This window comes from Mustela putorius, unplaced genomic scaffold (assembly GCF_011764305.1).
Source record: "Mustela putorius furo isolate JIRA1106 unplaced genomic scaffold, ASM1176430v1.1 tig00000460_pilon_pilon_pilon, whole genome shotgun sequence".
NCBI lineage: Eukaryota > Metazoa > Chordata > Mammalia > Carnivora > Mustelidae > Mustela > Mustela putorius.
In genome coordinates, this window is record NW_025421389.1 from 22,440,519 (window position 1) to 22,453,320 (window position 12,802).

At 40.4% G+C, this 12,802-nt stretch overlaps 1 protein-coding gene across 1 annotated transcript in view; it reads left to right on the forward strand.

The window, feature by feature from the left end:
* The window catches only part of BUD13 (BUD13 homolog), a 28,264-nt gene extending 18,370 nt beyond the window's left edge, over positions 1-9,894 (forward strand). Inside the window, exon 10 of the mRNA XM_004749892.3 lies at positions 9,496-9,894. Within this exon, the coding sequence (XP_004749949.2) occupies positions 9,496-9,589 (94 nt within the window). The 3' untranslated portion in view covers positions 9,590-9,894. The remainder of the gene's footprint in view (positions 1-9,495) is intronic.
* Positions 9,895-12,802: the final 2,908 nt, after the last annotated feature.

Here is a 12,802-nt window from a genome sequence, read left to right on the forward strand (position 1 = left end):
TCCAGTTTAATTCTCTTGAGGTCAGAGGATATACTCCATAATACTTTGATCTTATTGAAATTTATTAAGCTGCTTTATGGCCCACTATATAGTTTATCTAGGTGAGTAATCTATTTGCATTTGAGGATAATATGTATTCTGTAGTTGTAGGGGGAGCTGTTTTGAAAATTATTTTTTGAAAACAAACTTTATTGGGTGGCTCAGTGGGCTAAAGCTTCTGTCTTCGGCTCAGGTCGTGATCCCAGGGTCCTGGGATTGAGCCCCGCATCGGGCTCTCTGCTCAGCAGGGAGCCTACTTCTTCCTCTCTGCTTACTTGTGATCTCTGTCTGTCAAATAAATAAATAAATAATCTTAAAAACAACAACAACAACTTTGTTTTTTAATGATTGTGGATTTATAGAAAATTTGCAGATAGTATGAAGAATTCCTGTGCACCCCTCATCCAGTTTTATTACTACTCATTACATTACCGTGGTACAATTTATCAGACCCAACATTCATATGTTATTAGTAATATACCAGATTTTGGGTTTCACCAGTTTTCCCACTAAAGTCCTTTTTCTGTTCCAGTTCAGGTTCCCGCATTGCACATAACTGTTGTTCTCTTTAGTCTTCTGTGATCTGTGACAGTTTCAGTCTTTGCTCTTTGTGATCCTGTCAGTTTTTTAGAATATGGTCCGTTATTTTGTAGAATGTCCTTCAAATTGGGTTCATTTGTTTTTCTCATGATTTGACTGAGGTTATTTGTTTATGGAAAGAATACTACAGTGGAGGAGTGCCCTTCTCATCAAATCATTTTAACCAGTACATCATAGGACATCCCTTGTGATGCTGACCTTAATCACTTGGTTAAGGAAGTCCGCGTTTGCCAGTTTCTCCACTTTGAAGTTACTCATTGGTGCCTGGGTGGCTCAGTCGGTTAAGTGTCTGCTTTTGGCTCAGGTCGTGTTCCCAGGGTCCTAGGATCGAGCCCCACATCAGGCTCCCTGCTTGGTGGGGACCCTACTTCTGCCTCTGCCTGCTGCTCCCCCTGCTTGTGCTCTCTCTTGCTATCTCTGTTGCTCACATAAATAAATAAAATCTTTAAAAAAAAAATGAAGTTATTCATTTTCCCTTTCTGTACTCTGCTCTCTAGAAGTGTCGCTAAGTGCAACTTGCATGCCAAAGGCAACCTGTGGGTGGGATATCTACGTATAATATTTGGACTTTTTCTATAAGGATTTGTTTCATCACCCCATTTAGTCAGTTACTTTTTTTTTGTCAGTAATTGTCTTATGTATTTTATACTGTTGTAATCTAGTAATATATTATTTATTTTTTTGCTCAGATTGTTCTGTTCTTTAGCCACTGGGAGTTCTTTAAGGTGTCCCTTTTGTGTGCCCTATCCTTTTATTTTTTGAGCACTCCCTGACTTTCTGATACTGCAGGATTCTCCAGACTCATCTTGTGCTTTCCCTGTCCCAACTTTAGAATTGGCCATTTCTCCACGGGGCCCCGACTACTTTTAATGGGTAGTGGAAACTAAGATTTGCCTTGTAGAAGTACTTGTTGTTACTTGGATGTCCTTGTTTCTAGGCCCTGTCAGCAGACAGAGCTCGGTAGTATGTGTCTAGTAATCCGTGTATATACACATATCTGTCATCATTTCTGTACCTGCTTATGTATGTGTCTGTATTCATACATACTTATATATACAGATACATGAGTATGAGTTCATACTCCTGTAACCTACTATAATTCAGTATTACCTTTTCTACTTGTTTATCTATAACTTTCCCCTCCAACATTGTGAAACCTGGCACCCATCAGCTACCATCTATTTACTTACCTCAGTATACATGTAAAACAGCTTCAGAATTGAGAAACGAAGTGAGAAACAGATTTCCAGTTCAAGTATAGTATTTATGTGTAGTTACTTTTGTTCTTACCCTTAAATTTCTAATGAGAACACCATTTTCCAACAAAACTTAAAGGGTCAACTCTCTGCCTCCCCACCCCATACTACTGTGTCCTACATTTGTATTATAAGTAGATTCATTTGTCATAGTCTGCAGTCTGTCCTGGGTCTCCCGACATCCTGGGTGATTTTTCCTTTTTAGAGTTTGCTTATGTTAGTGTTATTTTATTATTTTTTTTTATGGTGTATAGTTCTGTGCGGTTTGACAAATGCAGAGTCCTTCATTCGCCGCCCTAGTACTATACAGAAAGTCCCATCATCCTAAAATTTTCTCTGCAAGTCCTCTTTTAGTCAGTTACACCCTCTCCACCAAACCCTTGTGATTAGTGTTCTGTTTTCTCTTCCTGTAGTTCTGCCTTTTTCAGATTGTCGCATGAATAGAATCATACAATATGTAGCCTCTTGAGTCTGACTTCTTGCGCTTAGCAAAATGCACTTAAGATTCATCCATATTCTTGCATGAATAGCCCATTGTATGGATGTACCAGTTTGTGTATTCCCCCATTTGAAGGGCATCTTTGTTGCTCCCAGTTTTTAGTGACTGTGAATAAAGCGGCAGTAAACATTTGTGTGTAGAGTTTTACATGGACATAGTTTTCAGGTTACTTGTTAAGTGCCCACTGATTGCTGGGTTATATGGTGAGATTGTGTTGAACTTTGTAAGAAATGGCCAGTTGTCTTCCAATTGTCTATACCATTTTATATTACACCAGAGAATGAGGATTCCTGTTGCTCCGTATCCTTGCCAGCCTTTGGTATTGTCAGTGTTTTGGATTTTAGGTGTGCACATTTAGTATTGGATTTTAATTCCTCTGTTATTTTAGCTAAGCCTCTGCAGTTTTTTTTTTTTTTTTTTTTTTTTTAGTGTTTGCTCTAAGGATTACAGTATGTATCTTTAACTTACGGCCTGCTGAAAGTTGTAACTGTACTGTTTCCCAGAAAATGTAAGAGCCTTGTAAAACTGTAGTTCCACTTACCCTCTGTTCTATGTGCTTTTGTTGTCATATATAAAACGTAAATGGTATGGGTCTTACAATACAGTGTTCTAATTTTTAATTCACAGTTACTAAAAAAAAACCAAGAAAACAACAAAATGTGTAGGTGTTCATATTTAACTCGTATACTTAACCATTTCTGGTGCTCTTTTTTCTTCCCTCTGAACAACTTTAAATATTCCTTTAGTGCACGTTTATTGGCAACAAATTCTCTCAATTTTTGTTGATCTGAGAATGTCTTTATTTTACCTTTATTTTTCAAAACTTTAATTTTGAAATAATTTAGATAAGAATTTGTAAAAATAGTACAGTGTGTTACCCAGCTGCCCCCATTGATAATCTTATGTAACCATAGTACATTACCAAAATAAGGAAATTCACTTCGGCACAATTCTATTAAATTAGAGTCCTTTTTCTCACCTTCATTTCTTTCTTTCTTTTTTCTTTTTTTTTTTTTTAAGGTTTTATTTATTTATTTGACAGACAGAGATCACAAGTAGGCAGAGAGGCAGGTAGAGAGAGAGGAAGGGAAACAGAGAGCCCGATGCCAGGTTTGATCCCAGGACACTGGGATTATGACCTGAGCTGAAGGCAGAGGCTTTAAACCACTGAGCCACCCTCTGTTCATTTTTCTAGGCACCCTCTGTTCATTTTTATCACCATTTTTCTCATTAAGATCGCATAGTTACTGTTGATCTGTTTTCAAGTTCATTGATTTTCTGCTTCTCTAATCTGTTAAGTGCATGCAGTAGATTTTTTTTTTACTGATTTTTTTCAACTCTAGAATTTCTATTTATTGGTTTATATTTCTTTGCTGAGATATTCCATCTGTTTATTCGTTATGAGACATTTCCCTCTTCCTTGAGAATATTCATAATTAGTGCTTTAAAGTCCTGTGTGCTAATTGCAACATTTGGGTCACCTCAGGATTGGTTTCTCTTAATAGCTTTTTTTTGAGTTTGATTACATTTTACTATTTCTTTACATGTCTGGTCATTTTTTAAAATACACTAGGTATTAAATGGTCCATAATAGGGATGTTGAATTCTGTTACATTCTTCTGAAGTATGTTGATTTTTATTCTAGCAGACAGTTAATGTGGGTGTATTTGAACTCTAAGCACTGTCTTCTTTACAGTGGGCAGCAGCTACACTTTTTGCTCAGTTCTTTCAATTTCTAGCTGCTGCTTTTTCATCTGGCCCAATGTGATTTTCTTTGGACAAGCACAGTTTAGCAGTTGGCTAAGGATTTGGGTGTGGTTTGTGTGTAGATTCTGGGGTTCATGTGTTTTGTAGTTTCCTCCCTTTCAGAGTTTCCTCCCTGGTTTTCCAGCTGCTCTGCGTCTTTGCACTGACATCTCTAGCCAATAAGCCTGTGGCTTTTTGCTTCCAGGAGCTGTTCAGGTTGGGAAAGACCCTCTGGCAGAAAGCCTCACAAATCTCTTTTCACACATAGATTCCCATCCAGGTTCTGCCTGCCTTTTGGTCACTTTCCCAGGCCTTCAAATAATTTCAAATGCTTGCAATTCTGTATTTTGTCCGGATTTTATAATTGCTATCCAAGGGGAGATTAGCCTGCTCAGGTTCCTCTGCTGTGACTGAAATTCATTGCCCCACCTCATATGGGTTTAAGGCATTGTTCTTCTGTCCCTCACGGTGCCTTTGAAATCTGAGACTCTAGTTCCTGATTTTGGCAGGTATCCACAGGGTGACTGTGGTTTTAGGCTCACTTACTGCTTCTAGTTTGCAGCTTGCCTGATATGGGTTCTTTGGCAGTGGGAATATCTTTCAGAATGCTCATTTGCAGTCAGAAGTAGATCTTATAGCCACACCCTAAAGATTCTACCTGCTACAGAGCCCCCCCCTTTTTTCTATTAAAAATTTTTTTTTCTGTATCCAAACTCAGAATTCTCCCTGACCTCCTATTTTCCTGGTGTCTAATCTGTCTCCAGCTCTCCCAGTAGTGTTCTTCCACTTTTTTCCCCCTAGATCTTTCCTTTTAGTTCTCTTTCTCATCTCTGTTTTCTTTCTGATTATTTGTTCTTTCGTCACCAATTCTAGTTTCGTCTGGTTTTGACCCATGGCAAGTGAACATTTATGGAACAGATCTGTAGTTAGAAAAACCCATAAGGTCCACGAATCTAATTCTATTATTAGTTAAAAGACAAACTGAGGCTCAGATAAATTGAACGACTTAACTGGAGTTATTTAGTTCACCTGAAAAAGCTGGAATTAGAATCTGGGCTCTAGATTCTCTAGTCCAAGACTTTTCCACTGTGAGTGCTCTTGCAGGGTTTTTTTTTTTTTTTTTTTTTATTCTGTAGGGTTTGGTTTTTTATCCTTCTGTCCTTATCTGTATGATCATATTAGTGTTGGCTCTCTTAAGTATTTATTCCTCAGGGCAAAAAACATTGGTTTTCTTGGTGTTCTAGCATATCCTGCATGCTTCTAAGGTTAGACATGGAGCCGTTTATAATAAGCTTACCTTCTACCTAAAACATTCCAGTACTTACCCTACTCGTCCCTTACTGAAGGTGTGAGGAAAGAGGGAAGCCTGTTACCTCAATCAGTCTAGTAACACTTAGCAGAGATGTGATTACTTTAAGCAGCTGTGTGCTAGGTGCTAGGTTCCCACAATTCGTGAGAGACAGTCCCTGAGCTTAGGAACTCACTTTCTGTCTAGAGGAGAAAGACAAGTAAATAATTTCAGTGGTACTTGCTAGGTATTATAGAGGATTTTCAAGGTGCTTTGGGAGAGTAGGACTCAGCCTAAGGAGAGTGGTCAGGGAAGGCTTCCTGGGTCATACGTGAGCTTAGTCTTAAGGGGTGTCAGTCACCAGACAACAGAAGGAAAGGGAGGAGGAGTAAGGAAGAGGGTCCTTTATGGGTAAAGTCACAAGAATATAGAACGTCATAGTGTTATGGAGGGGCCTTCATCGGCAGTCCGCTGCTGTTGGATAGCATAAATGTAGAGTGGAGTGTATGAGATGGACTGGAAAGGTGAGCAGGGACCTGGTCACAATAGGCTTTGGAAGCATTTCTGAGGAGTAGTCTTCACTCTAAAGGCAAAGGAGAGACACTGAAGGATTAACAGCTCCGCATTTTAGATAGAGGCATCATTATGGCAGTAATCTGAAAAACACGTGAAAGGCGCAGGTCTGGAAGTAGAGAGACAAGGTACAGGCTGTTGCAGTAGGTCAGGGTGCAGGAGACAGGTCTGAACTGGGGCGGTGGGAGCGGAATGGAGAGAGGAGGGTACGTAGGTGTTCATGGGAAAAGGTGGCAGGATCTGGTGACTGACTTGGGGAGAGGGAGGAATCACTGCATTTGGCAAGAACGAAGGTCACTGGTGACCTGAAAGAGTGCTAACTCTGTGGCGTGGTGAGACAAAAGCCAAGGTTTAATGTATTAAAGGAGTGAATGGAAAGTGAGGAAGTATAGATAGTGAATACAAGCTCTTTTAAGAAGTTTATAGAAGTAGACAGAATTCATAGTATTAAAGGGAGTTGCGGTCTACTCCTTGAAACTCATTACACTCTACTCTTGGTTCTTTTCTCTTATTATTGGTCACCTTTATGAGCTCTCTTCCCCTTCGTGCCGCTTTAATGCTGCTAGGGGCTCCATCTCTAACCTTAGCTGTTCTCACTCCATGTGCTCTTTCTTGCTAAATCTTTCGACACACCTTCAGTTACCACCGAAAGGTATGTGATCCCCAAATCTGTGTCTGCGGTGTAGTCTGGTGTGTATAACTATGCACCAGATCGCTCTATTGCTGTGTACCTGAGGCACCTTAAGTGCAAGGCATTCAGAGCTGAGCTCATGAACCTCAGCTCTCCTAACCGGCTCTTCCTCTTATGTTCTGTCCTGTTTAGTGCAGCCTCATTCATCTGGTCCTGAAAATTATTAACCTGCAAGTTGAACTTACCTCCTCCTCCTTTGCTCTTACATAGCGAGTCTGTCACTAAGTCTCCTTTATTGCTGCGTTCATCATCTGTTGCCGATACCCTGTAGTAACTTTCCTGCCTCCAGTCTCCTCCAGACCCCAATGTGTATACCTTAATTAAAAAATTCTTAATTGCTAAAAAATGACTAGCATCTTTTGAGCTTTCAGTGAGTCATAATTTTTTTGCTGGTGGAGGGTCCTGCTTCGTTGCAGTTCGCTGCTGACTCAGCAGGATGGAGGTTGCTGAAGGCTGGGGTGGCTGTGGCAAGTTCTTAAAATAATACAGCAGTGAGGTTTGTGACATCATGCGACTCTTCCTTTCATGAACAAATTCTCTGTAGTGTGCGATGCTTTTTGATAGCATTTTGTCCACAGTAGAACTTCTTTTAGAATTGGAATCCATCCTCTCATACCTTGCTACAGCTTATTAGCTACAGTTATGTAATATTCTGAATTGTTTGTTGTCACTTCAGTGGTCTTCCTAGCATCTTCTCCAGGGCTCAGTTCCATTTCAAGAAACTACTTTCTTTGCTCATCTGTAAGAAACAGCTCCTTGTCCATTCAAGTTTTATCATGAGATGGCAGCACCTCAGGCCCATCTTCAGGCTCCACTTCTGATTCTAGTTCTCGTGCTGTTTTCGCCACATCTGCAGCTCCTTTCTCCACCAAAGTCTTGAACCCTTCCAGGTCTACATGAGGGATGTAATCAAATTCTTCCCAATTCCTGTTAAATGTTGATGTTATTGTCCTCTCCTGTGACTCACAAATGTTCTTAATGGCATCGAGAATGATGAAGCCTTTCAATTTACTTTGTCCCCATCCATCAGAGGAATCATTGTGTATGGCGGTAGTAGCCTTACAAAATAATAAGACTTGAAAGTCACAATGATTCCTTGATCCATGGGCTGCAGAATGGATATTGTGTTAGCAGGCAAAACAAAACAAAACAAAACAAAAAAACCCAAAAACACAACAAAATATTCATCTCATTGTCCCATCTCCATCAGAGTTCTTGGGTGACCAGGTGCATTGTTAGTGAACGGTAATATTTTGAAAGGAATCTTTTTTAATGAGCAGTAGGTCTGAAAAGTGGGCTTAAAATATTTGGGAAACCATGTTGTAAACAGCTGTGCTGTCCTCTAGGCTTTGTTTTTTCATTTATGGAGCTCAGGCAGAGTCGATTTAGCATAATTCTTAAGAGGCCCAGGATTTTTGGAGTGGCAAATGAACAGTGGCTTCAACTTAAAGTCACTAGCTGCGTTAACCCTTTAGCAAGAGTCTGCCTGTCCTTTGAAGCTTTGAAGCCAGGCATTGACTTCCCCTCGCTAGCTGTGAAAGTCCTTGAGGTGTCTTCCAGTAAAATACGTTTCATCTACATTGAAAATCTGTTCAGGGGAGCCGACTGTCTTAGCTAGATCTTCTGGATAACTTGCTGCAGCTTCTACACAGGTATCTGCTGCTTTTCCTTCCACTTCTATGTTATGGAGACAGCTTCTTTCTTAAACCTCACAAACCAGCCCCTCTAGCTTCAAACTTCTCTTCTGCATCTTCCCCACCTCTCAGCATGCACAGATTCGAAAAGCGCTAGGGCCTTGCTCTGGATGAGGCTTTGGCTTAAAGGAATGTTTTAGCTGGTTTGATCTTCTATCCAGACCACTAAAACTTTCTTCATTATTGGCAGGAAGGCTGTTTTGCTTCCTCGTCGTTTGTATGTTCCTTGGAGTGGCACTTTTCATTTCCTCCCATAACTTGTCCTTTGCGTTTACAACCTAATTGGCGCGAGAGGTGTAGCTTTTGGCCTGTCTGGCTTTTGACATGCTTTCCTCACTTGCTTTTGATTTAAAGTGAGATATGTGGCTCTTCCTTTTATATAAACACTTAGAGGCCATTGTAGGATCGTTAATTGGCCTAATTTCAGTATTGCTGTGTCTCAGGGAATGAAGATGCTAGAGGAGAGGGTGAGAAATGGCGGGTTGGCTGGTCAGCAGAGCATTCAGAACACATACAACATTTATTGACCAAGTTTGCCATTTTATAGGGGCACAATTCATGGCACCCCCAAATAGTTTACAACAGTCATATCAAAGATTATTGTTTGAAGATTACCATAGCCAATAATGAGACAGTTTGAAATACTGCAAGAGTTACCAAATGTGACCCAGGCACGAAGTGAGCAAATGCTGTTGGAAAAATGGTGCTGATGGGCTTGCTTGATGCAGGGTTGCCACAAACCTTCAGTTTGTAAAAAATGCATTCTGTGAGGTGCAGTAAAGTGAGGTGCAGTTGAACGAGATGTGCCTGTGATGAGAATTCACTCAATGCCTGTATGATGAGTGGATGAGTGATAAGATGTGGCGGTCAGCTGTAGAGTGGTAAATGTTTGAAACACTTGTTGAGAGTGGTGAAGGGGCTGAACAAAAACTAATAAAAGGATGAGTTACGTATTTTGACTTTTTGATTCTATTGCATATGCCTTAAATATTTTCACGTGACTGCCTTACTTTCCTCCTTATTCATTAGGTTATGAACTCTACTCTTTTTTTTTTTTTTTAAAAATGTCCAGTTCAGGATTCTGGCTGATCAGTGTCTCTTGATTGCAGATCCAATGGATTTGAACAGAAGCGCTTTGCCAGGCTTGCCAGCAAGAAGGCGGTGGAGGAACTTGCCTACAAGTGGAGTGTTGAGGATATGTAATTTTTCTGAAGCTGTGGGGTGGCTGTGGGTTGTGCTAGTGGATATAGGGCAGCCAGACATCCAGCTGTAACGGTTGTCTATGCTAATAATCAGGGTCCACACAGACCAGCAACTTGAATGCCAGTTTTGACTGTGCAAGAATATTTTGAGACCTGATGTTCGGACTGAGGCACCTGGCCTTCTTCAGGTGTTCCAACACTGGCTATTGTTGGCCTTCAGAGGAAGCATTGATTTTTCAGTGTCCCAGGATTTGTTCTTGGTTAGGGTTTTTGTTTTTTAATAAACATGCATTTATTTTTTCAAAATCATGTCCTTAACTGGGTATTCTCTTTTGGGGAAAAAGCTAATGATGAACCTCCCATGGATCTTGGAGGGTGGTGGTTGGATTTTTCATTAATCTAGAAAGCAGTGTGAGTAGAAACTTCAGTGATGGGTCCTTCCTCTTAGAAAATACAAATTTGTGCTAGACTTAGGAATAGACATAGCTATTTGGAGACAAGGTATATGATAAAGGTAATGTCACAAATTAGTGGGGAAGAAATAGGTAATGATGCTTAGAAAATTGGCTTATGTATGGATAAAAATGAAGTTGGATCCCTACCTCAAACTGTATAAAAACAAAGACATTCCAAAGCTCTTAAAGATCTAAATGAAAGGTAAAATGTTAAAGCCAGTAGGAAAAAATCAGAGAATGTCATTGTGACCTTGGGGTGAGGATAGATTTGTTAAATAATATTCCCAAAGCACAATCTATAATATTTGATAGCTTTGACTACTTCATAAAGATTTCTGGTCAATAGAGCATCTCATAGTCAAAGCTAAAGATGTGTATAGATTAGGAGAAAATATTTGCAATATTTAAAACCGAGAAGGGATTGCATATATAAAAGACTTGCTATAGAAGGAACTACTGTAAATAAGAAAGACAAAACACAAAATAAGGTGTGCCTGGGTGACTTAGTCGGTTAAACATCTGCCTTTGGATCAGGTCATGATCTCAGGGTCTTGGGATCGAGCCCCACATCGGGCTCTCCGCTCATCAAGCAGTCTGCTTCTCCGTCTCCTCTCCCTCTGTGCTCGCTCACTCTCAAATAAAATCTTTAAAACACACACACACACACAATAGGCAAAGAATATAAATAGGTAAAATGTAAAGGGAAAACCAAAATGACTAATAAGAATATTAGCTCATTGGTAATTAGAGAAACACAAAAAATAAAATGTTAATGTGTTTCTACTTATATCCATTGGCTTGGTAAAAGTAAGAGATTTAACTCTTGTGGGGAATGAAAACTTCAGGGGAGTTTCATCTGTTGTATCCATTTCGGAGAACAAATGGGCAACACTTTTATTTTTTTTTTTTTAATTTTTTTTTTTTTAAAGATTTTATTTATTTATTTGACAGAGAGAAATCACAAGTAGACGGAGAGGCAGGCAGAGAGAGAGAGAGAGGGAAGCAGGCTCCCCGCTGAGCAGAGAGCCCGATGCGGGACTCGATCCCAGGACCCTGAGATCATGACCTGAGCCAAAGGCAGCGGCTTAACCCACTGAGCCACCCAGGCGCCCCTGGGCAACACTTTTAATTGGAATTAAGTAATATCCTGGATGCAGTGTTACTTAGCTTTTAAGAGTGTGGCTCTGGAGCTATACTGCCTGTGTTTGAATCCCAGCTATGTCTTTTACTAATTGTGTGATCTTGGTAAGCTTCTTAACTTCTTTGTGCCTTAGTTTCTTCAACTGTGAAATGGAGATAATCTCACCTACCTCAGAGGTTTATTGTGACCTTAGAACAGTGCTTGCACATAGTGTGTGTCACAAAATTGTTGGCTGTCATTATTATCTTCCTATTCATCCAGTATTGATAGCGAGCTTCCAAGATGGCCCCTGATGATCCCTGGCTCCTAGTACACAAGCCCTGTGCAGTCCCCTCCCATAATGAATAGGGCCGTCCTATGTAACCAATAGGATATACTGGAAATGTGTGACTTCTGAGGCTAGGTCATAGAAGACATTGAATCTGGCTTGTACTTTCTCAGATCCCTTGCTTTGGAAGAAGCTGGCTGCTGTGTCGTGAGGGCACACAAGCAGCCATCTGGAGAGGTCCATGTAGAGAGGAGGAGCTGAGGCCTCTCACCAGTAGATGGCACTGACTTTTCCATCGGTGTGAGTGAACCATCTTGGAAGTGGATACTTTACCTCCATTCAACCTTTAGATGAATGTGGCCCTGATCGACATATGACCACAACCTCATGAGAAATCCTGAACCAGAATCACTTAGCTCTAAATTCTTGATGCAAAGAAACAGTGAGATAACAGGTGTTTATTTTTTTTAAAAAGATTTTATTTATTTGAGAGAGAGCACAAGCAGGGGCACTGGCAGGCAGAGGAAGAGGGAGAAGCAGGCTCCTCACTGAGCAGGGAGCCTGATGCGGGTCTTGATCCCAGTTGCCCAGGATCATGACCTGAGCCAAAGGCAGACACTTAACTGAGACACCCAGGTGCCCCTAGATGTTCATTTTTAAAAAACATTTATTGAGATATAACTCACACGCCATACAGTTTACTCATTTCTTATGAAGTACAATTCAGTGGTTTTTAGATATCACAGTGTTGTGCACCTATCACTACAATTAATTTTGAAACATTTGGATCACTCTGTGAATATAAGAACTTTGTATCCATTGGCATCCATCACTCCCCACTTGTCCCCAACTCCCCTGTCCCCTGGCAACTACTGATCTACTCTCTGTTGCTCTAGATTTGCCTATTAGAGACATATCATATAGAGTGTACATGGAGCTGTCATACAGTATGTGACCTTTTGTGTCTAACTCTTCACTGAGCATAATGTTTGTAAGTTTCATCTGTGTTGTAGTACATTCCTCCTCTTGGCTGAATAATATTCCCTTGTATGGATAGCATACAGTTTATTCATGCATTATTTGATGGACATTTGTGTTGTTTCTACTTTCTGTGGGTTGTGAATGATGCTGTCGTGAGCATTTATGTACAAGTCTTTGTATGGGCATGCGTTTTCATTGCTCTTGGAATCGCATTGCTAGGTCATAAGGTAACCCCATGTTTAACTTTTCGAGGAGCTGCCCAACTTCCAAAGCAGTGTATGAGAGTTCCAGTTTCTCCACACTTTTGCCAACACCTTTTCCTTTCTGCCTTGATACAGCCATGCCTGCAGGGATGAAGTGGTCATATTT